Raw genomic sequence first — 25,179 nt, 5'->3', positions numbered from 1 at the left:
TTCTTCTAGTCTAAACAGCTTTCTTTAAATCTCTGTTAAATCGAAATAAAGAAGAAATCTCAAGATGATCGCATCTTTAGCCAGTAATTACGGCAACATAACTCTGAGGTAAAAGGTACCTCTTCGCCATGTATTTATCCTTCAGTAAGACGATTTGTATAATATGATGTAAGTGACGTGCCTCGGAGACTAAGATTGCATCACGAAAAATCTACTCGTTACCACGACTAGCGTAAAAAGACAGTCATCCGAGTGGGTGATACGCATCTCTCAGTGCGCTGCTACGGTGACGATAACTAATACGCATGCTGTCACTCTAATTCATATCTCAGCGTTAGCGAAACTTATTACTCGTTATTAGTAATCAAGAAAGCAAGGAACGAAAATCAAACAAGGAACTAAACAGTATAAGATTACTATTTTTAAGGGTAATAATTGCTTGTATGGTCAACATACTGTTTCGCGGGTCTATTGGAAAAACCCCAGACAAGTGCACCGATTGGACTCCTAATGGGGCGAAGTCTTTGGTGCTATAACCATGGTGATGATTCCGAAAGCTTGATCGCATAAAATAAATAGCCGGTAATTCAGTCGCGAAAAACGACCAACGACGATCAGTTTGACGAAAGTAAAAGCACGGTAGTTTGGTGACGCTGTACGACTATTCGACTGCCGATTGCACTTCACGATGAACGCGCGTGGAAAGAGTCACTTGAAGGGTCCTCAAAAGTTCCGAAGTGAGTACGGGGCTACTTTTAAAAGCTGGTGTATATTGATAGCAAGCTTATTCTATGTAACGTATAGATAATAGATGGCTTTTGACAACAGTTTAATGCAGTAATGGCTTTAGCTAAAATCAACTGCGCTATATCCTAGGCAGACCATAACCTCTTCGCAATGTCCGAAGACCTGTAATGCAAATTGAAAAGCTTTTTTTTGCCTGATCACATTCGATTCTATCTAATCTAGCATTCGATTTTACCTTAAAGCTATGAGTTTTGCTCAATGTGTCTTCAACCTAGTTATATTGCATTACTGCGAACTCTGGAAAGGGAATGAATTGGTGAGATCCTATCGACGCCATTTCCACTCTAGGGTTCGCATTAAAGCTTTCTACCTGTCATCGTCTTTTATATTTTAGCTCCCCCCTTTTTTTCGTATACTGACACCGAGGAAAGCCGAACCTGCGACCCTTAACTTTTATGTCTTCATCATGTTTCCTACTGCTTCTTTAACCGTCGTCAAGTGTAGATTTCTGTGGTGCCCAAGACTTTGCCACGGTGTGATCTCGTGTGCTCCACTTCGTCTGCTCCTCTAGAAAACACATGGTCATCTGTGTTTTGCCGGTACTTCTCCGTATGTTCGAAGCTGGCTGCGGCTGGTTGGAACCTGGCTCGCTGGATGCCCCTGTTTAATCTCAGGATGCATCCCGCACTCGTTTTTCTTGCCACTTTCGCAATGTAGCTTTTCGTACTGTTGTGGGATCCAGTTCCTCCTCAGGTTAGTGCTTAGCAGTTTGCTTAGCCAGTAGGTTCCATGAATGCATATCAGCAAGACATCGGGTGGCTTCCGTAAAGGCAGTTCGATACGCTTGGACCACTCTGATTGCTGCCCCTGTTGATACGGGGAGTAGAGTTCGTCTGTTTCTCTGCCCAGACGGGGGCGGTGTAAAGAACCACAGATTCAGCTACTCTCCCCAATAGACATCTTTCGATGGACCTCCTACCTATCCTCGTGAAATTAATGAGTGTTCTTGGTAGCCTTCCCCGTTGCACATTCTCCGCATGCGCCCCCCTTAAGTCCTCTGTCGAAGATTAGTCCGAAATGTCTCAATATTCCCGCAATCTGAATAGGGCATTTAATTATCCGGATATTAATTGATTGGCACTATTTTCTACTGGCCAAATAAATAGCCTCACTTTTCCCTGGTGTAATCTCGAAAAAACGCGCTTTCACTTAAACTATTATGTTGGCTAGTGCAGGGTTTGTTTTATTCTAAGAGGCATCTTTCAGATACTGGCTGACTAGCAAGAGCAGGCCATCGGCGTCTGCTACTCGGCTCCTTTGTTAGGCCTAGTAAGTTAAGTACGCCATCATATTTGAGGTTCCACAGAGTGACACCAAATACTGATCCCTGAGGTATACCACGTATAGAGAGCTAATCAAATTCGTGTTTACCAACAAGCTTATCGGCATAACTGTCGCCTTTCCGTTAATTTGTGCAGTGAGTATAATTCTTAACTGCGTGAAAGATTTACCTTGAGCGTCCGTCTGCTGGCATTACTAAATAACACCTAAATAACTAACAATAATAAAATTGTCATAGTACTAGCCGTTCACTTTATCACTTCTGAAAGGTAATTCAGTTGGCATTATGGATTTCGGACGCTCTATGAGAAAGTTGTATTCATACATGTTGAAACAATCAAAATAGCAAAAATCAAAATAATCCTCTCAGGAAAGAATCTTTCCTACAGCAGAGTGATATTGATATTCTATTTTTAATGCTATTAGCTGCGTTAATTAATTTGGAACTAAAAATTATTTTTTATTGATTTTATGCTCAAGTTAGTTGAGTATTTACCTCTCATTTCCGTCACACAGGCGCTGTGTAAGGTAAATGATGTACAATACGTTGTCGAAACACAGGTGGGCAAAGTTAAAAACGTCTCGTAAACGTTGGTAAAAATGCGCGTCGGTTCAAGCTGAGCTATTTCATACCGGTAAACTACTAGCTCAGCTCCCTGTCAAAGCTCAGTGGTTAACGTATTTGCCTGCCAATCTTAGGGACATGTTGTGGTCTGGGTCCGAATCTGGGCATAGACACACTTCTCATATATATATATATATATAATTTATCGCTTGAAAAAGCTGAGCTCTTTGAATACGCAGAGGATACCCATGATGTTTCTTTTCTATCTATCTGTCTATCTAAGTATGTAAGCTATCTAGGTACATTTGAAACACTCAGATCGGATGAAAAGTGTACAAAATTTAGGTTTTTAAAGAAATTTACAGATCTATTCAAGTTTGCGTAAAAGAAACGTAAAAACAAAGTATTCCTAATTGTATGTAGCAGATGTCACTTCGTGCTGCTATTCAAATACTGAGATATACTTTAATGTAGCCACGTTCACAAGCATCCTCCGATGAAATTAAAAAATGGTTTCTGCAGCCCAATATTTTTCAGAAGGATGACTATTTTTAATACCATATATATGTTTATATATATATATGTTTGCGAATAGAAAAAGAAGGAATTCAAACGTGTCATTGGAGACCTCATTACCCCTTATTATCATTATAAAGGTGACGATCATGGTTAGGCCAGCTATCGGCGCTTGCGGCCATAGTGGGTCGTCATTTGCTGCCAGATGGGTACTGGGTTGCAATGGCGTAGAAAACGCTCGCTGGCGACCAATCAGTGAATATCAAAAAATTGAAAAAGGAGTCGAGCATAGAAGAGGGATTTGCGAAATATTGACTATGAATCGCAAACATGATTATATTCCATGATCTGAAATTTACAACGGCTGCTTTGGTCGAGAAGTGCAAGTTAACAACCGTATTAATATCAGAGACGGCAGTAACTAAAAGGGGAAGCCAATATGAACGGCAAAATCGGGTTATTCGAAAACAGCAGCAGAGAAGTGAGCAAGGCACAATTCGACAAGCTAAATTGTCGGACAACATGGCGGGGGAATTGAGCCGATAAAAGATTGCTAGGACCGGTTAGCGACAGAAAGCAAACAGGACTATGGAGATATAATAGAAGAAGAAGGAGTTACGAAATGAACTGCTGGTAAAAGTTGAATTGCAACTTTTGTCGTGCTACTGTCTCTGTTAAAAACAGCTTTCAGAGATATGAAGCAGACTGCGGCTATACTGCAGTCACATTGGCCGTTCCGTTTGTTTTTTGCCTGCTTATTTAGACTGCGAACTAGAGGTTTCGAAGCAAGTTGATAATTCGAAAATTAACCGCCTCCGCTTCTGCTGCAGTCGAGTTTTTTTCACCGATAACGACGCTAACTACGACAATGATGTTTATGATCTTGCTGAAGCCGATAACGGGCAACGACCGCAAACGTTGACTTCGTCTAAACCGGCGGCGCACGTGCTGCTCAAAGTAGTTGGCGCGGTTGCCACATTACAAAACCACCTCATTCAGCGCCATCTATATTGTCGCTGTTGCTGAAGGCTAGAAAGACGACGATAGATGGCGTATAGCCCCTGAAAAAGGCATGGAACGCACAATCACTACCTGTACTATGACAATTTATAGCATAATAGTAAAAATACGATATACTATTCCATGTACGTACGGCGTCCGAGCAATATTTTAGCTATAGTTTCTATAACAACAGCAACGGCGATAAAAACTGCGGTGAGTGGATCAGCAGCAGCAGCAGCAGCAGCAGCAATAGCAGCAACAACGGGAGGATAGAAGAAAAGCGAGAATGAGATTGAGTTCATCATTAACTGGAATGCTTAACAAGGCTGTCTATAGATTGCCCTAAAATAGACTGCAGTATCGTTGGGAAGATAGATAAGAGCAATCACAGAGCACAATACTAAAATGCTACAAGCAGAACTTGAACGGTCGTTGTTAGTTCGTATACTAGTAACAAAACTGCTTGAACTGGAACATCGTAGAAGTTTGACTCAGAGAGCCTAACAAATACCCCTGTTAGGTGACCAGTGATTAGGACGAGTTAAAGGTCGCTACTGGCCCCCAGCAAAGAACAACTATCGTTTTCTATATCCAACACTGGTAACATTCCTTTCGTGCATGAAAAATCATGTACTTGTATGATAGTAGAAAACGGGTGTGTAGTTCTAACGAATTAACTCTTCATCCACTAGTAAACATTCAGCGGTCGGTGACCGACTTGGCTCGTCGGTCGGGCTCCACGGAGTGCTGTTCCTAGAAGTCGTAAAACGGATTTTTTCAAGGTTCGATCCAAGACCAAAAAATCATGAAGTGCAACGGTTGAAAACTGAAGAAACAATATCAGTATTCAAGTCATTTATAGAATACCAATTGAAGCATCCGTCGCAGCTCCAACATTACCCAGTGTCATATTGAAGGACATAGCAGATTTTTTAGTTATGAATGAGGAGCAAAAGGTTGATCTAGGTTGTATTGTTTTCACTGAACAGTCTTCCTTTTGTACGTAATAAGCACTGGCCCTTCGCTACTGCTCCCTTGAATATGTAGAGAAGTGGATGGATGCTAAAAACAATGATCCAGACGCTGAAATGTTCTTGTTCACAAAATGGTACATACACTTTTTTTTTTCTCGCTATATTTAAATAATGATCCAGGGAAAACGCGATGCATGACGTCCTGTCATCGCATTTTCAACTTCATAAAAGTACCATTCAGATCTGAAATCCGTTTAGAAGAAAGGCATTACACCATGCGTACGCGCGTTCCCTGCCATTATTTTAAACTGCTGCTTCAAGCACACCATCATCCTCGCCTTGCCTTCCATTGTTCAAGATCGAAGCGCGATGTATACTATCGATGATTGTTGTCGCTGCCTCACCGGGTGTAATACGGCCGCACTGTCCAATATACAATCCCATTACATTTCGTTTCGGATAATAACTCCTTTTGAATAGGAAACCTTGAAATTTTCCGGACATAATGTTAGGTATGCTCGTAGGTTATCTCTTGCTTGTAGGTTATATCTATGTAAGTTTCTTTGTACACTGACATTTACTGATAACGTGGAATTGGTTGCGATAGCATCGATCACAGTTTCAGTATGGGGGGTTTGCATAGACAATTGACGTAGCATCAATTTATCATGACCTCTAATCAAGTGGGTACAGCAGGTGCCTTATATTTATGTATTCGACACCACCCGCAGCGTTTACGTGAAGTCATTCGTTTCGATTTACGTTTCGGTTAATCTGATAAGAAGTACGCGCAGCTACTCGTTCTCCAATGTATCTTCATCTCAACTTTTACGTTTCTAGTACGATAGGTCCACGCTGCCACGAAAGCCATCAGAAAAGTTGAATTAAACTGAATGTTACTTCTTCGTGTTTTTCGGACGCAGCCAGTGCTGATGTCGTCGGAGCGTTGCTTTTAAATCAGCCAAAGGACAGAACCTTTATTCAAACGTTTTACGTTTTTTAGTTCTGCATACGGAAAAATCGTTAGTACTCTAGATAAATGTCTGTATTTCTGTACATGGGAGAAATAGGAAGCTGGTTTATGCGTACGCTCTGTGCGGCGTGATCGAAGCATTGTTGCTCCCATTTATAAACAATAATATATACTAAATTCTATTCGAATGCGGTTCGATCCTAGTTTAAACTTAAACTTCAATCAAGTCACACTAGCACCAAAATACCTTCTTTCATTGTGTTAAATAAACGATAATTGAAAATTTCTAAGTTGCAGAAGTTGTATTAGACGGGCATAAGTCTAAGTATCTCGATTGACTTAATGGATGTCCGCCGCAATTGATTCCAGAAGCTAGAAATCTTATTGTTCGCCAACGTTTGCTCTTACGTCCGCATTTTCATAAATGCACGTAAGTGTTTTGCTTTTCTTAGTTAGTTACAAGGTATGGCTAGAGTGCTAATCGGGCGACGCAAGTTTTTGATGTTACAATGTGTTTCTTAATTCAAGTATATGACCAGACTGACGACTAAAGTTGTCAAAAAATCGTTGTGCCTTAAAGCGATCGGAAAAGACGACACAGTTACTGCAAGCTGCACTGATTCTGGTGACTACCTGTGGAAACAAACTGGCATTGAATTCCAATTACTGCTAGGTAGGCATACGTGCAACTAACGCGTAGGAACGTTCTACCTTATCCGTGGCCGTCTAGAAAGAGATTTTGATGTTAACGAGGTATCTAAATGTGGATAATCTGACAGTTAGTTGTCTGTAGGTGATCAATATCGACGAGAGATGTCTCTTCGAAAAAATTAACTATTTTTTTTTTCCTATGGCTTTTAATTTGGCACAGTTTCGTGCAGTCAGACCACTCACGTCACCTTATTGGTAAACAGAAGTCAAGCGTTCATCCAGCAGCTAATGGTCTGATAGAAGCATCCTTTTGTATTGAGAGATTCCCGAACTACTTCAGCTCGCTCCACTTTAGTATTTTCAACGAAACGTCGTTACGCCGTGGGTCAAAGATGCACCATGAAATCAAGTTATCTACATAATTATCTCTATCCATGAAGAGCTTTCCCTTGATTTAAAGCAGAGTATAGTTCTCCTGGTGCCCATAAAGGAAAAATTTATAACGCAACCACCATAGGGTTAGTTAGATGGCAACACGTGCCGGAGAACTTCGATACATGCGATTTCCCTAAACTGTAAATAGAAAAAATCCTCTATAATCTACAAATATAGTTAGGTTTGCTAATACTTTTAATAGTAGACGAAAAAAAACACTATTCTTCCTTTAGTTGATGTTACCGTTTTTATGGGACCTTTTTACTTATATACTATATGGACAATCTCAAAAATTTTAATTGTATTCGATGGGCGGATTTAGCTTAATAAGAAAACTTTTAATAATTATTTAACTTCATTAGAACTATAGAAAAAAAGATAGACGGTCGAAGCGACTATTTCAGTACATGTTTTGTATACTACTTATTAATGAAACTAAACCTCCTCAAGTTTACCTATTCTCTTCGGCTTTTTCCGTCTGATGATTTCAGGTCCGATTGCGGGATTGCTGGAGAAGATTATGTCGATTCGGGCAATTGTGACTTGGGGAGTGCTCACTGCTGCCATTTCATCTATTCTATGCTATTTTGCTTATAATGTGACGATATTTATTCTTCTCATAGGCGGCCTGTACGGTATTGGCACCGGGCTAGCTTCCACTTTAACCCCGATCCTTCTTAATGAGCGTTTCGAGCCAGAACGCCGTGCCCTGGTAAGCCCCATGCTTTACGGTGTTCATTAGGTTAATTCTATGTCTCATTTTGTTTCGCGGTGAACGTAGTTTGTTTACAACTTGATCAGAGTCAATTAGTTTAAGATGCCAGACGAAGATCGCCAAATCAATAAAATTATGAGCTTAGAAGTTCCTTGAAAAGGTACTGAGGCATGCTGTTGCATGATCTAATGCGGCATAAAGTACGAAAGCAATGTAACGGACATTGAAATTAAAGAAAAAAAAAAACTATGTAGATCGACTTTTTTTTTGTTGACCTTTCAAGGACTGTATTAAAATAACGTCTATACGAGAGACTTGTCAGAGTGGACTGTTATCCCACCATCTAGCATAGGGCCGAAGCGTCGGTTTCTTGCAGCTTTTAAGGTAACCAACTAGGCAATAGACAGAGTAAGTTCCTTAATGCAGCTGGCTATATGAAACAGTTGATCTATCTGGATACACAACTGACTAGCCTATTAATAAAGACCCTCTATGCCATAATATTATCGAGATCGTTTCAAAATATCACTGTTGTTAGTTATATCTAGTCGTTTGATAAGAATTTACCGGTGCTGCTGCCGGTAGCTTGTGCCGTCTGTACGTTGTATTAGCGCCCTTCTTAGGGGCATCGTGGGCCGGCTTAGGCCGACCGTTCAACGAAGTTTAAATCTGTTGCTAAACTATATTCTGCGTCTATAGATCCAGCTGTATATAAATAACTATAAAACATCAGAAGGTGTTGCCGGCTATTGGAGTGCTTTGATAACGTCACAAACGCTTTCGTTCACTCTAAGAGACCCATTTGTCTACTTTGCATATGTGTGCGTGTGGGGGCGTGTTATAAGAACGTGCCGCAAGGCAAATTTGATAAACTGCCAAGCTGGTTTAAACGTGGATGCGGAGATACGTTGATGTCTGCCGTTTGGTTACGTATAAGTAACGTGTTCGGTTCTTTAAATTGCCCGGCAAAAGAGGCTAAAATGTCTAACGACACCTAAAGTATGGGCGCCTTGTGGCCTTTCAACAACAACAACAACAACAAGATACGAAATATAAGCTATAACGTTATGGTAATTATTAGATAGGGTTTCGATTCGGTTGTACCTTGAAAAAGCAGTTCCTAATTACGTGTGCACCTTAAGCACGATACTGTGGGCGAACGAACACGCCTTAATAATACCTTCGAACTCCAAGGCAACGTTTATCGTGCAAGCAGTTTGTATAACGTTATTTTAAATTTAACATAACAACATGCATATAAATCCAGAGCAAAGAAAAAATTTATTCGTACATGATAGAGGGACAAGGAAGAAACCAACATCTTCAAGTGTATGAATCTCGAACGTGTCGTTTTCGAAGACAGATATAACAAAGAAATACATCTCAAATAAACCTGTGGCATGGCCGTCGCGGCTCGCTGACGATCATTTTTCACCTTGTCGTATCGTACGTACTGCCTTTGTACGCTTACAAATGACACCATACGCTCGTTGGTTAAAGCCGTCCCAAATACTAAATGGAGTTCAGCTAGCAGTTTTGGCATTGGAATGTTAAGGCTAACAGGGTATGATTCCGTGTCCTAGCTCAAAGTACTTCCTAGGCGAAATGTGGTACCTATTTGTATTCATTTCGACATACGGCCAATGTATGAGCTTAAAAAATAAGTTCTTGCGTTTTTTACTGAAAAAAAACACGCTATGTTTAATGCCATGTCAAGGACTTACCATGTTTTATATTTGCTGGCCTTTAAAACGTTATGTTCTTGATTTGTGTCGAAATTAAGGCCGCTGAGGTAATTGCCCAGCGAGCGACAACGATGAAAGTCTGTCCGCGAAGGATCTGAATATTATAGAGGATGCAGAAAGATTTCCTACTTAGAGCCTCGAAGGACAGTTGTGACAATGGTTAAGGTTTTCAAATTCAGGTGGCCGTCGAAGCAGTCTGAGTAAAACAAAAAAAAAAAAAAAAAAAAAGCTGTAAAAAAAGCTCCAAAACTTTTTTTCAACGTAATACATTGGGCTATTGGGTCGAACTGTTGAACGGGATTCGCCATTGTAAAAAATAGCATGTATACGAAACCCAATTAAGACTGAACTGTCTACTTCCTTCACGTGGCATAACTCGCAATAGATTACTACATGGCTAGTATAGCAGATCGACAGAATCAATAATAAATGTATTCCTCAATCGTCGACGTTCACACACGTTTTGCGTAGAATTTCGAGTAGGGGAATCCGTTTTAAAAAGAGCTATCGATTTTCGAAAAAAAAAGCGTCGAGGGCGCGTAGGCACCAAAGAAAATTATATTCAGCTGTTCTTTAAGTATATAGTTATGTATTACTAGCTAACTATTTTTAATATAAAGTAAAGTATTACTTTTCATACGCCTCAAAAAAATATAACCGTTAGTTCTGCCTTAACTAAATGTTTCGGGTTTTACGTCTTGCACTGTCGTTAAGCGTTGCTTCAAACGGTTCATCTCCTCTAACGTAAAATCTGTCCGCGACCGGTATCGAACGTAGGTTCAATTGTGTCTATGGAAGAGACTCTGAAAGGGCTTATTAAGGCAATATTTATGATGTATTCTTAAATCTTATAAATAATGAGTATCGTCTGCTTCCATTTGATCTCTAATACGTTCAACGTAATTAGAGCCAAATAGTTTTTACGCCGTACAGTAGATATGCACGCTGGCTTAAAGCCACTCATCAAATCGTAGGTAGTTAAAAAAAAGTTTGTCTGAAGAAAAAGAGTATTTTCCCTTGTCTTTCGAAAATCTCGAACCATATTGGGGTCCTAGTGTGGATCGAGCGTGCCTTCCATTTGACATTGGATGCAGCTTGTCCGGAATGAAAGTATAATTTAGTCACTCACTATTGATAAAAGACGTCTCGTCCTTAAGTGGATTGGTAATAGTAAGCGGTCCTATGCGTAGTTTGTGTTTCACTGAAATGGGTTAATTCCATTGTAAATAGCTAATGTTATTGCCATTGACATGCGTAAAGCTCACACTGCTCATGCCACAGCCAATTCCGTAAATATAGCACTTTTTCGAATAGTTAAACTGCACACCCTTTTAGGAGCATGCTTCAGGTCTCTACCTAGGAATCGTGTAACTTTTGGCTTCCATATTTTGAGTCACTACGACCTTCCAAGGGTTTGCCTATACATTACGGGCTACCCTCTCATCCTAATATTATGTATCGGTTGCAGGCGCCAGTCAGTTTTCCTACTGCTATTCTTTTACCAGTAGCAACACCAGATTCGCTTTCTGGAGATCCAAGCCATAGCGCCTATACTTAGGCTCTTCCTTTAGCTCCCACTAGGTATCGCTCAGAGTTCTGTGGTGAATAAGAACCCGTAACATTTTTATCATCAGCTGTCCCACTAAATACTGTTATAACAAAATAACACACTCGAGCAGTCCTAGGTACCTAGGTAAAGATTGATTACTGTTTTCTGTCCACAATTGATAAAAACAAAAACTACCTTATTTTCGGTTGTCTTTAGTGAACTTACCTTTTGACCCCATGGTTGACAGAATATTTGCTGCCTAGAAGACCTCTATAGGCTTATTGATGGTCTGACCGAATTCCGCACAATTTCCCACATTTTCTAAGTATCATAGAGATCCGTGCTGGTTTCGGTCCCCTGTTTATCCACGGATAGGCTTGAATGATTGATTTTAGGTTTGTTTTAATCAAATTAAGTGTTACCGTACGGATTACGTAGTGTGTTCAGGCAGGGATTGACTTTCGGAGCAAACAATTTTTAATCCGAGCAGGGGAATAGAACAGCACGTATATATTTAAAAAAAAAAAGTAACTTATTTCAAAATAAGCTAAATTAATGCTTCAAGGTTTATATTCAAATAATGTTTATTGTTAATTAACGCTGAGGTTATTCCAGGCGTGTGGTATTGCATTCGCCGGTTCTACGTTGGGATCATTTGCTTGGCCGTACCTTATTGAGTATTTCATTGAGCAGGTTAACCTTCGAGGAGCAATGCTTATTTACGGAGGTGAGTAAACAGTACACGGGAGTCGCGTATTGCATATATATATATATATATATATATATATATATATATATATAAGACAAGGAAGATCGCGTCGAGTTTCTTTTTTATCAACGGGTCTTCATATAGAAAAGACTACTATGATCTATTTTTCATACAGACTACCATAACAATCTCGTGTTAGTTGGTAAAGTTATTCGTTAATTGTACACACAATAGCGAAAAAATGGTAAGAAGTTCTCTCTTTGAGCAACTACAGTGTTTTTGTGTACCAAGATCAGCATGGACTTCGTACACTGTCTGAGACAACTTGGTTTATGAATGCTTGCTTTCTTCCAATCTGTATTGCAATATTGCAGGATTAATTCTACACGCTTTACTGGGATCAATGCTTCTAAAACGGTCGAAGAATTCCGTTCCGAATGATACGGCACTTGCGAACAAGGGAACGGCGAACACCATGGACAAGGAAGCTTCTAAAAGAATAAATATTGGTAACGGCGGCAGAATCGAGGTGCGAGTCGAAAATGGGCTAGATAGCTGCACGGAAGCCAAGCTCGCCGTAGTCACGGTCAGTTCTCAGGCTGCAGTCAAAAAGGCCAATGGAATACCCTTGATTACCAAAGATGCCTACGGTGGGTATCGTTCCGGGCTTGTAAAGCAGCTCAGGATAGGGAATTTGAAATATAATTTCGCCAATTAAAGTTATCTATTAAATTACATAATTTTATATATCATCTTGTGTCTCTAGAAAACATTATAAACTATTAAAGAACGATAATTGTCTAAGTAGAAGGTTGTCTGCTTCAGTACGAGATGCCTATCAAACTGTATCCTCCTAGTAGAACTTTCGGCATGATTTAGAATAGCCAGACAGATCTTCAAAATACTTGTTTAGTTTATTTTATCGTTTGTTCTTTGGATGCTGGCTTTTGTTTTAAAACACAGATCGCAAGGACCTGAACGCTGGAGCAAATTCAGTTGTCAGGATCAAGCAGCCCTCATTGATCCGTCGTTTTTTCAGTGAAGCACAAAGGGAAATCTCTATATTAGCGGACCCCTATTTCCAACTCGTCACAGTATCGTCTGTATGCTTTCTTTTCGTCTACGTTACGGTATTTATCATTATAACGGACTACGCCATGGATAACGGCATATCTTACGGAAATGCTATGCACCTCATAACAATATTTAGCATTGCGGACCTTCTTGTAAAGCCAGTGCCAGGTAAAATCTCAGTTTGTGCCAACTATATTCTAAAATACTTCATTTACTTTGTAGTTATATGTTGGAACATATCTGCGGTGATGGCTGCATGATTAGAAATCGTGAGGTATCCAGGAAAGTGTAATTAAAATATATGTATAAAGGGGTCTACATAATCGTCTTCTATTCGGGTGAGACTTTCGGCATCCGCTGACGACGTAAACTGTGCAGTAAGCCTATTTCACTGACAAAATTTACCTGCAGAAGTTTATTTGTCGAATATGGCCGTACAAAAGAGGTCCCTGACCCATCGTTTGGCCCTTACAACTTCTAGTGACCTTCGTACTATGCTTCTCGAGTATTAACGATTGTACTATTTTGATGCATTTTACATAACTCGATAAGTCTTTCTTTAACTACATCAACGACATAAGACACAGCTCACTCTTCCAACAGAAGGGGGATTCTCGTTATCATTAAGCCAACAGTTAACATGATGAGGAAAGCAAAAAAGGAAACGTTTTGTTGTATAGCGTCTCACGTTCGTGTCGGTGTCGCTTGTACAGAGATGAATCGCGTGGGCGATAGTGAGTTACTTTTTTTTACGTTGTATCTATGACACACGACGCATGTTCTGCTGTTTATTGACACCCTGCTACCAGTCTATTTGCCTGCAAGGACGCAGTGAGGGAGCACTGTCTACAAGAAAACTTTTATCGATAGCGTATCAAATAATTGAAGCAAATAAAGATTTAGAAAATTCCGTAAATTGACACCGACCAGCTTATATTAGGCTCTTGCTTGTAAGGCGCCCCGGGGGGACGGGGGGAGAGGACATTACAGTGTTATTTTATCTGGTGCTCACCAAGTCGTTTGTATTAGTATGTAATAAACATCGCAAGGTTAGGTTTGTTGGGAAACTTCAATAAATAACTTGCAGCTTATAGAGGAGATTTCAAACACAAGCTTTTAGGTGTAGTATATTAGTTAAAGTTAAAACTACAAACATGTTTTTCATTTGTCGAAACGAATGGTATCATAAAGGCAAGCAGAAGCAGAGACCCATAGATCAGTAATGAAATGAAAATGATAATGTAGACTTTGTACCGGTGGATGTGCTTAACGCAAAAGATCATTTTCGTATATGTTCTCGGTCTTCGTTTTAGTGAAATGTTTAGCCACTTCTTTTTTTCTATATCTCGTTCCGCCCGCTTTCGTTTCAGGCTGGCTGACATGTAAGAACATTCTTACGAACAGAGACATTATGATTATTGGCGTTGCTTCAATGGGCGCCATTTGTTTCATTCTACCACATACAACGTCATACATAGGATTCTCCGTGATCTCGTTTCTTTACGGCCTACTTACAGGAGGACTAGTAAGTCACATAGAAGACACGAAACCATTATAAACTTAATTTCAAACGCAGGCTTATATAACTTGCTAAAATATAAGGGAAGTGCACTTGGAAGATGGGTATAAGCGCTAGTTTACCGATCAACAATCGTTTAAGTTGAGGGCAAATATTATAAAGAACATATTGAACCAAATAACTAAAATGTAATGGACAATGGATTTTTATGTACATGTGTTGTTTTAGTATGTAAAACAGCAAATCACCTTTGATTTATTCGCGTGTGCTGGTAGTCGTCAAAATATTCATGTATATATATATATATATATTATGTAGATCAACAACACAATGTCCCTCAACTATAAAATATGATAAATATTAACATGTAAAGCTGTAAGAAACAAGATTTGGCTGAGAATGTGGAGATGAGGTAAATTAAACTAATTGACCCTTGCCAGGTGTTCTTGACCCCAATTCTGATCACGGAGTTTTTACCGATAGAGAGGGCCCCAATTGCGGTTGGATTGAGTAACTTCTTTGTGGGAATCACAGGCTTCTTAAGGCCGGCTTTCATAGGTAAGGCACATCGAAATCGAAACACAATTTGCTCGATGAAACGTAGGTTATAAGCTAACAGACACAGTCTAGGTAGCTGTGTTTGTATTTAACTATCGTTACGAAGACCAAAGATACTTGTGATATTTTGCTTGATAGATGTTTTACGATGCTATTAGCGTACGGCATGGGGATTTCTACGTCAAGTCTATCGGATACCCGCCAGCTAGGTAGATTATTATCAAAAGTATTCAAAATGTAGTTATCCAAATAATAGCATCTAACCTCTTGAGTAGATAATAATGAAACATCAAATCTATATATATATATATATATATATATATATATATATATAAAAACGTTGGTATTAAACATCATATCTAATTCGTCGCTAGAAGCTAAAAATACTGATAATTTAACTGACCTTTACGTTCGTATAAGGTGAAGGAAATTAAGATCGACACCGAAAACTAATAATTCGATCGTATTTCTTTTCACGGAAAGCTTGAAAAAAGCTTATTTGAAAACTTGAAAGTTTCTTTGCCCTTCAGATGCAGAGGTCCGCGTTTCGTATATCAAAACGTACCACCACCTTCATATAGCTCTGTCAGAACGTATGTAGCTCATTTGCCTCACTTCGCTTTATTTGCGCCTGAAAACAACGTTACCAGAAATTCGTTCGAAACGTCTTATGCGACAGATAGACCTCGTTTTGTGACGCCGCCAGGTGTTCAGCGAACCACTGCGTGACTAGGCATCATAAAACCTAACAGGGAAGCGGAGAACTGAGAGAGGGTCGTTGCTTTTAAAAATAGTGTGACCTGGTCTGTTTACAGCCAACGCAAACGAGTTGTTCGTACTAAAGAGAGCGGGCCCTAGATTGCCCCCAGCTGTTCCCGACCGTTCTCACGTCTGATTTTCCCAAAAGTCCCCACGATTTGACCTCTCTCTCCTTCTCTCTTTCATTACCATATTTCTCGTTGAAGCGAAAAACTTACCTCTTTTCGGCCTGGAAATTTCTTTTTATTTTTTATATATCGCTTATCAGCTGTTCAGCCGTTCGATGCAGGTGACGCAAGTTACATGACGCACAAATATACCTTCTGCTATATCCAGGGATATATGCGTATACCTACAAGAAATATCTATCCCTTCATATATAACCTTCATTGAACTACGCTTTCATACTCACTCATTCCTAAAGCAACTACACTCATGCGAAGAAAAGCTTTGTGAAGCCAAGCGTAGTTGATCGCGCCTGCCGTTGAAGGACCAATAAAAGGAAGCTTTGATGCTGTTTCCTTTTTCAGAAGGATCATTTAGTGAAACTAGTAACGTAACTGATCACGAAAGAAGAACAAAAACCGTGCCTCTTAGACTGTTGTTCGCGGAAGGCAAATGGAAGATGTTCAATAATAGACAGTTACCTCAGGAACAACAGCTGAATGTGTACCCACGTCGGAGATCTTTTGAGCCCAACTTCTGAGCACAAATGGGCTTTTCTGCTCTATAAAAGACGAGGATATCACATGAGGATTGAACGTTTCGTTCAATCGAAAGTGCGGGTGCTTTCAGGCACGCTCACCGATCATCACTAGAAACATAGATTAATGAAGCTTTGAGAATAACGGTTAATACCAAATACGCTAATAAAAATTATAATTTGAAGCCATTTGGAAGTTTTTAATGAATACGATTTTTTAAATACGAAGTTACAGAGCGGCAAAATTCTCTTGTACTGAGAGAAATGTTTGCTCTCTCCCCTGTTTATGAAATCTAGCCATCGCACTTGTATCAAATCATTATTTCCCTCAATAATTAGCAATATTGTTGTTTTTCTATATTTTCGTGATTTTTCAGGGTATTTCAAGGACGAATCGAACAATTATCACGGCCTATTCCACACGATGGGCGGCGTGTGTTTGGTTTCTGCCAGCCTTTGGATATTTGAATGTGCGATTCGGAAACGTAGGGAAGGTAACAAGTTTCGGTATAACTCAAACGCCACAGACCTGAATCAAGGTACCCTAAGTGCGCGTTTGCCGGAAGTTGACTGACTCGTCTTGGCCTAGAGGAACGCGGAATTTATCTAATGAAAAGGCTTATAGAAAATGGCTTATTTATCCAACATGTGAAGGACAGCTTGAGTCTTTCAGGCGAAAATTAAAATGATCAATATCTTAATAGACCACAATCGTGTGGGTTTAAACGTTTCGCAGATAAAATTGAAGTGGACCGCGACATATGGAAAATACAGAATCAACATCAAGACAAGTGGAACCTTGGAGCTTAGCTCACGATAAATGAGAACGTTTTTAAGTATATTTAAGCTATTTATAATTACGTTCGTAATGAGATGGATAGTTAGTAGATGGACCCCCTCAACTATTCCGGAGGTTTACGTGATACGAGGAGGAGTAGAGCCCAGTACCACAAGTCACGCAACGTGTACATAGTGTTGCACTGGTGATCATAAATGTTACAGAGTCATGTGCGGATTAATATATTCTAGGCTTTTTAGACCATAATACCAAAAGCTTGTTAATATACCGGCTGTTTAAATAACTTCTCCTGAAAACTGTACAGGATAAAATGAAATTTGGGTTGTAGGCGGTAAATTGTAAGTTCATTCGAACGGGTATTAACTTGGATTCATTTGTTAACGGAGTGGCTACGCGAGGTATCCGGCACTCGGGTGGGGGGTGATTTTAAGAGGCGTCAGCGAATACAGATGCCGCAAGGTTAAAATCATGATACCCTACCTGGCTGGGAAGAGCAAAGTAAATCTTGTGACCACCGGTAGGATGTAAGTGGCCATAACGACTCAATCACAGGCCAGCCAATTGTGCCGCTTATTAATTTTTACTAAGATTTTAAACCTGGCGATAAAATTGTTATTTACGTTAGGCTAATATGCAATTACAGGAATGCGAGGATACGTTCGGCGTCAATTTGTCATCTTAGAGGAGTAATGGATAACCGCTGTAACTTGTATAAGATAAGCCTAATTGTTCACGTGTCCCTTCTTAGTGTATATTGTGCTCTATTTATGTAATGTAACCTTTCTTCACTTACCATTACCAAGTTACTTACCATATTTATGTATTGTGCTATCTTAAACGATAGTCCGAAGGTGTGCCACCGTCTACCAAGTGTAACGTAGCTAATCTTTTGATGAAGCTGGATAGCACTGTTCGGAAGGAGAAATACTAAGGGCAAAAACAACAGACGGAAACTAGACGTTATCGATTTTGTAGTGAAAAGTGCACAATTGATTCGTTCGTGTACATCGTCCACGTATATATATATATACATATTCTAAATTGACGCGGTGTTAAAAGAGTGCATTTGACCGTGATTAGATGTGCCTGAAATATGAAGAATCTCGACTCCTGTACAAGGATCTCGCTGAGGGCATTTCACGCTGCACGTACGGGTGCATTGCATGCGTGTACGTAAAAAACAAGTGTGTATACAAATGCTACCCCTGTGAAAAGTAATCGACGCAATGAGTCATTACAAAACTTTTGCTTACTGAGTAAATGATCAGCGCGATCTATTAGTTTGATCGAGAGGAAGTAAAAGCGGAAAAGAGCCGGAAGAAGACCGACGAACCAAGAAGAAACAAATTAAATAACCTGTCCTGTTATAGACATTTCCCGTTATAGAATGAGGCAGGCCGCGTGTCTCAGTTATGGGTAAGGCGATAAATCATCGAGCTCACGTATTCCACAAATATACGACTAGTCAGCAAATTTATTGAATAAATATAACGTGCCTTTAAGTTATTAAAGGCAGCACGATTCGTATACCCTCCACCTAATATGGATGGCAATTTACAGGACTTTGAAAAGCTAATGTATTGGAGCATGTATGTATTTCGGTATGTGTAGGTCCCTGTGCGCGATATATGAACAGGTAAAAGTGTACTCATGAGTGTAACATTTACAAAACACAGAAATGAATTTTCAAATGGTATAAATAAAAGCAACAGATCTGGTGCGGGAACGGGAGGGAGGGGAGGGACTGTCGTAAATAGCAGCAAACATATAGACAGGTACCAGGATGATCGGCAGGTTCATCTAAGGAGCAGGTGTTTATAACGCCTTGCGAAGATGATTGGTAAGGAGGACATTTTCGCTCGAAGTATTTAGTCAGAGAATATATAACCGAGTAATTCTCTCAATTCCAGTTGGGCGATCTTGGGTTTACATTTGGGAAAAAATCAACTACTGGTGTTTCGGATATATTTGGGTATATATTTTGTGTCAAATAGCATAAGCTGGCTTCAAAGACTGTGACTTTTATAATCATTGCGATAGGATGTTAAGTAGTCTATTTTTGTAATGTATGTTTGGGAATGAATCAGGGTAAAACAGTTCGTTTCGCTATAGCCAACAGCGTTTCGAAAACGGGTAAAATTATTTATAACAATATGGATTTCCCCAGAATAGAATTTCCACAAATCCTCGCTGCCCTACTTTGTCCTGGTCCGAAAACGGATGTGAGTTTATTGTAAATTTAATATAAAGGGTTTCGTTTTTTAATGGTCTTGGCAACGAGTTTTGGACAAGCAAATGATGCCTCTGGTAACAGTGTTAGATCATTAAGATTGACGAGATCTGTTTCGGTTTTTTATGGACCTTTCAAAGGATGAAACGAGATAGTTGCGAGAACAAGATTAGGCCTATGATCCAATAAGCAGGAAAGCATACAACCTGTTTCTATGAACCTTTTTCGTGCTTTGAATTAACACCAGCGTGTATTTAAAAATTATAATCCATGCAAAGAGCGCACCTACGACGTATATTCTTTTCAATATGAGCAGAATTATTCGTTCATTCTTTTACATGTACATAGAATTTTTTCCCATACCTCTTTTTGACTTGAGAGGAAATTGTGCATTTGTTCTGTAACGGTACAATTACTATATTAACGTGAAAACACTATCGAATGGAGGGCATGAAAAATGAACAGTTTTTTTTTTTGAAAACATCTTATGCTTTAAATATAGATGGGAGCTGGATATCGCTGAGAATGGAAGCAAAAAAAAGCAAAACACTTTGCGGTAATCACAGGACCGTATCGTGCATGTAATTTGTATGTAGAATATGTAGGTGTGTGTGTGTACACTGCTTTGCACCATCTTGGTGGCTTATAGTTGGAAGAAAGAAGTTACCAGCTGCTGTTTTTCGTTCAATCTGAAATTAAAAATCTTTTGAATACATTGTATCAGTGTAGGAGTATGCTCCAATCTGTGGTATATGAAAGTGTGTAGACCGATTAATAAGTAGACATCCGTGAAAGCTCTATTTGTGTTCTTCACCTGTTTATAAAACCAGTTTTGAGGTCGTTCCAGGCAATTGCGTCTGTGCTAATCTGTCAATGCGGGGCTTACATATGTAACAGATAAACACCCACTGGAAATATGTGTGGTGCTACCAACGCTAAAGATGGAACTTACTTCAACTCGTGTAGTGCCATTCCGACATAAGCTGTACTAACACGTCTCCTGCGAAAGATGTATATAACATAAAGCACACAGTGCTTTTTTCAACTATATTAGGTAAGCATTACAGATTGCTCGCGACCTATAACCGTACCGAAGTCTGTCCGATGTATAGGTCCTAGATGTATAGATTTGAAGTAAACCCACAATCTGGGCTAATAAATACGCATTCCTTTGTAAATGATACGGCGTCTAGAACTGACTGTATCAATTTTATGAAAGGTCAAAAGTCTAGAGCCATATTTTTTTCGTCGTTTATGTTGCTTTACAAAGTTCTCAGTCGTAAACTTGCAACCGATTTGCGACGCTTCGTATTCTACTTATATCTTGTCATATGTAATGTACCTAATAAATTGCCCCATAACAATGTAAACAACTTCGCTGTCACACAATTATACTGGTATGCTGTGTATTTTAAAGTATTTGTCCTTACTTAGGGTGACAATGTTATTGGGGTACGCGTTATTTCATATATATATATAGTATTTATGTTTGATATCCTCTAGCTCAGCTTTCGCTTATCTGTACGTTTCTTTATTCAATTATGGTTGCTCTGTGACCAGAGCCCTGTTCATTGCACCAAAACTTTCTTTTCATTTAAAAAATAGGAGATCTAAAGATGAAGTGAGAATGCTTGTGTTTGTGAATTTGCCTTTGCCCTTGCCTTCAATTAAATTTATTTTCCTGTAATCCTATTGATGGGTGCGTTTCCTTTTTTTCAATGCTGAGGATTTTATGTCTGTATTGTGACTGGTAGTGTGTAGAGCAGTAGATTATATAGTGAACTTCCACCAACCAATTAGTTCTGTATGCGTTAAACTCAATGGTTTGTATCAATTTCTCCCAGATATCAATTACAATATCCTTGTAGAAACTAGTTTGGTTTGTGTTTCGTGTCAAGCTCATAATTATCGCAACGACACCGCCCGATACTGTTCTGACTCTGCTAGAATAATGCGTACGTCATGTAGTACTTCGTACAATACGTCTCAGTTTAGTTAATAACGTAAAGCGTCGGCGTGTGGATTTAACATCAGGTTGATCGGGGGGCTTAATAATGAAGCTAGCGACCTTCGTTCACCTCGAACTTACTAGAAATGTTGTACTACAGTGCCTCGATGGACTATTACTATTTTTAGTACGTATCCCGCGTATCTCCAGACAGATCGAAATTTTCTGGGCTACACAAACTTGTAATTACACAATATGCATGTATCTCTAGGATTTCCGTGTAGAAATTTAGAACAGCGTATTGTGACATCCAGATATGCGTTCAGGCAGAATCAACAAACGCGTTACGCTAGATTAGATGCTATAGTGTGCGCGATTTCATATGCCTGAAGGTCTATAAACAGGGATCAACTATTTGCTCAGTTACCCATTTAGGTCGATTACTCGATGGAGCCACATATATTAGAAGGAACATTAGAATATATTGACGGGCTGTTTGTCGTGACGGTCATACATTCGCTATTCTTGGTATATGAAAAAAGCCTTTTTTCTCGAACTAAACAGCGAACCTAAGAAAAGTCAGTTATGATCGGCTGTATTCGTGCGGGATGAATCACCACCAAAATTATCAACTTTTTTTGTTCATATCAGCCGTCTATGTTACTATTAGTTTTTACGCGGCTTCCGAATAATTCGGACATTTCCAAAAGGCTAACCGAAATAACTTCTGTGAAAGTTTATCAAAGTGGCTTGAAAAGACGCCTCGATTTTTTATATAGAAATTTTTTGTAGGGCTGGATATGGATAGTCAGTTAGGGCGTCCAAATCAGCTCTTTCTGAGCTAGTTTTCTTGGGACCTCCTGTGTGTTTTGTACTTCTAGTATTTATTGGCACTTTTTTACCACCTTTGACCTGTTGACCATCCATCTGATGCTAAATTCTGTCGAGGTTTCCTGCGACACTACAACAAGCTTGCGTTTATTGTTACAGCTTGTCGCACGGTCTCTAGCAAAGCAAATGTTGTCGGATCAAAGGAGGAACATTTCGCGATTTGTTGTCTGGACTGAAAATATAATTATGGCATCCTCTTAAATCGAGTACGCAGAAAATTTCGTTCCGCTAACACTATTTGACAGTTTAAGTATAGTCTGAAAGACAATTGATTTTTAGGTGCCCTACTTTATACGTGTCTATATATAATACTAATTGTACATCATTACGATGTGTGGGTTCAGTAGATAGATGCCATGTAATAGGGTACAGAGTCACAAAGTGAAGATACACAAACAAGATCGGCCATTTCTATTGCATTTTCAGTGTACAAATTGTAGATGGTCGTAATGGATAAATGTACTTCTAGAGAAAGTCAGATCAGATCTTGTTTACTAAAAAAAAAAAAATTGACAGTCGTACACAATCTACGGAATAATAAATACCGCCAACAACAGTTTTGTAATTAGTTATGCTATGCATGAAGTTTCTCCAGTACATTACTTACCTACAGTATACTCAGCGTGTTCGGGATAAGTTGAGATGCATTCTGGGGGGCTCCCTGTCGTCGCCCGCATGCGTTCATTCGCTGTGCTTACCACTAGAGGCACACTTTGTTTACTAGAATCCGGAAGTTTTGCTTTCTGAAAATGAACAAGCATTATCTATTGTTATACAATGACTCCGTGTTGGGTAAAGTCTAAGTTACCGAAATAAACTAATCTAAAGACTTTTGCCAGTTGTTAAATGGCTCTTGAAGTATCTGGGAAAGATTTCGTTGTATGCCTTAACATGCATATATATATATATATAATAGTACGCGTTTGCAATGTCTGTGTCTTCTGACAGTAGTTAATTGCAAATATTTTATGGGTTATAAACTGTTTTTATTGAGGGTGCAGTAGAAGATTGAAACCCAATGTCTGTCAAATTAAGTGGGCCAAATTATTTCGTCCTAAACTATTCCAGGCTACATCACGTTTCCATTCTTTTACTATAGGAAAAAATCTTAAAGATACATGTTTTCCAGGCTTCTTTCACTGCATATTTCAGCTAATAATTGACCCTTCTATTTTATATTACCTTTCTGCAGTACGTAGGTACTTTCTTTAATAAATCTGATATCTTGAGAAGCTATGGGAGAGCTCATTCTACGAAGTTCTACGAAGATGCTGATCGCAAACCGAGCCGAGAGCAAACACGATAGTTCAGTCGTCTCCGCTCACAAAGTTATGTAGAAGGTATTAAAAAATGTTTTTTTAGAATGAAGTTGTCTATGTATTTTTTTAAATTAATTTTCTTATTTGGTTTTCTCTTCTTGTCGAACAAGCTATAGAAAATCAAATAGTGCATAGTACTTTAGGGGCTCGAAGGAAAAGAGCAATTTATCTACATTAGGAAGCCGTGTTCGAAATTGGTATTTGAGGCCAATGCAGGTGGAATATAAACGGCGCTATTAAACTGATGATTATGCAGTAAGATTCATTGTAAGCATGCTGGCCAATAAGGAGTTAATAGGTGCCGCAGAGATAATTTTTTTGACAGTTTGATATGCATATCTACAGTGAGGTACTATGGTGCATCTGAACAGAGAATTCGAAATTGTACCCACCCATTTTTCGGTCCACTGCAAAATACTGAGCTCCGTATACTCAGTACTATCCGGTGGCGCTTAGCAATAACCCCAATAATGCTTTGGTTGTTTTGAAAAGATCCTAAAGCCAATTTCAAGCCGTAGTTTTGTTTAATACTATCTTATTATCTGTACAATAGCCAATTACAACGCCGCAGTATTTTCTAGAGTATTTTCTAAACGTTCATCAAAAAGATATCGTAAGGTTAAAAAAAGTGTAACAACTGGAAAAGCAAGGAGCCATCAACTAAAACATGGACTGAAAAGCAGATTTAAATAACAATCGACAATAAAAATCAAAAACGCTACGAAGAAGACAAATACTGTTGAGTAAATTGAAGACAAGTAATAAGCGTTACTAAGTAAGCGTTATGATACACTTTGTTTGCTTATAGGGTTACTCTGTTAATCATATCTAATATTTCAATCTATTTTTCTTTGACTTGAAAATGTTTTTCATATGATGAAATCTGTCAAAAGTCGCGTACTTTCAAAAACGTATTGGCCGTTTTTCTATTTAGATGGCTGAAGTCACATACTTCAGCGTTGTCCTTATTTGAAAGCTGAAGTTCGACTGTAGTAGATGCCTAGTAGAATCGTCGCGATTCTTGTGATCGAAATTAACACAAAACAATGAGTGCAATTTCGGCGAAATTGTGTATTAGATATGTAACTATATTATACAATTCTATTATTACGAGAAGGCCACAAACACTGGAAAGGCTCATAACAAATTGCTCTGCGTTATCGAAAGAAACGGCTTAAATAGTTCCATCGGTTTTGTCCTGGAGATTTGATGTGGAGGTCGCTCCCTGATGTGGTAGTTAATCTACTACAAAAAAAAAATTGATGAAGCAGTCGTGAAGGTTAAGAATGAGCGACACGTAGATGGCCTTAATATCGCGGAAGTACTGTACAATTTTAAATTATCCGAGAAGAACTGGCTATCAAAAACGTTGATATTACACGAATTAATGCAGGACACTTTATCTTCTATTTGTAAAATTCAGCAGAAACGCAACGAAATTGAAGCGTTTCTAGGGT

The 25,179-nt window shown here is 39.1% G+C and overlaps 2 protein-coding genes across 9 annotated transcripts in view; one reads left to right on the top strand and one right to left on the bottom strand.

The window, feature by feature from the left end:
- The window catches only part of LOC111251615 (monocarboxylate transporter 12-like), a 31,135-nt gene extending 10,155 nt beyond the window's left edge, over window positions 1-20,980 (top strand). For 2 of the 5 annotated variants that reach the window (XM_022808341.2, XM_086991249.1), the window contains exons 2-8: window positions 7,696-7,916; window positions 11,829-11,940; window positions 12,297-12,572; window positions 12,886-13,164; window positions 14,367-14,521; window positions 14,956-15,073; window positions 16,913-20,980. In XM_022808341.2, the coding sequence (XP_022664076.1) occupies window positions 7,696-7,916; window positions 11,829-11,940; window positions 12,297-12,572; window positions 12,886-13,164; window positions 14,367-14,521; window positions 14,956-15,073; window positions 16,913-17,109 (1,358 nt within the window). In that variant the 3' untranslated portion in view covers window positions 17,110-20,980. The remainder of the gene's footprint in view (window positions 1-7,695; window positions 7,917-11,828; window positions 11,941-12,296; window positions 12,573-12,885; window positions 13,165-14,366; window positions 14,522-14,955; window positions 15,074-16,912) is intronic. The other 3 variants (XM_086991248.1, XM_086991247.1, XR_015329246.1) reach the window with 3 other exon arrangements.
- Window positions 1,845-25,179, bottom strand: part of LOC111251619 (uncharacterized) — a 38,982-nt gene continuing 15,647 nt past the window's right edge. The window contains exons 2-5 of one of the 4 annotated variants that reach the window (XR_015329247.1): window positions 23,011-23,146; window positions 18,146-18,261; window positions 9,644-9,860; window positions 1,845-4,230 (exon numbers count right to left, since the gene is read on the bottom strand). Coding sequence is in view for 3 of the 4 variants with exons in the window: in XM_086991256.1 (XP_086847382.1) it covers window positions 9,666-9,758; window positions 18,146-18,261; window positions 23,011-23,146 (345 nt within the window). In the remaining variant the exon portion in view is untranslated. Of the gene's footprint in view, window positions 4,231-9,643; window positions 9,861-11,973; window positions 15,705-18,145; window positions 18,262-23,010; window positions 23,147-25,179 lie in introns of those variants that run through there. The other 3 variants (XM_086991256.1, XM_086991257.1, XM_086991258.1) reach the window with 3 other exon arrangements.

The sequence above is a fragment of the Varroa destructor genome, unplaced genomic scaffold, assembly GCF_002443255.2.
Source record: "Varroa destructor unplaced genomic scaffold, Vdes_3.0 BEIS01000005.1, whole genome shotgun sequence".
NCBI classification, from domain to species: domain Eukaryota; kingdom Metazoa; phylum Arthropoda; class Arachnida; order Mesostigmata; family Varroidae; genus Varroa; species Varroa destructor.
The sequence above is the reverse complement of the archived record's forward strand: the minus strand, read 5'-3'. Positions and strand labels throughout refer to the sequence as shown.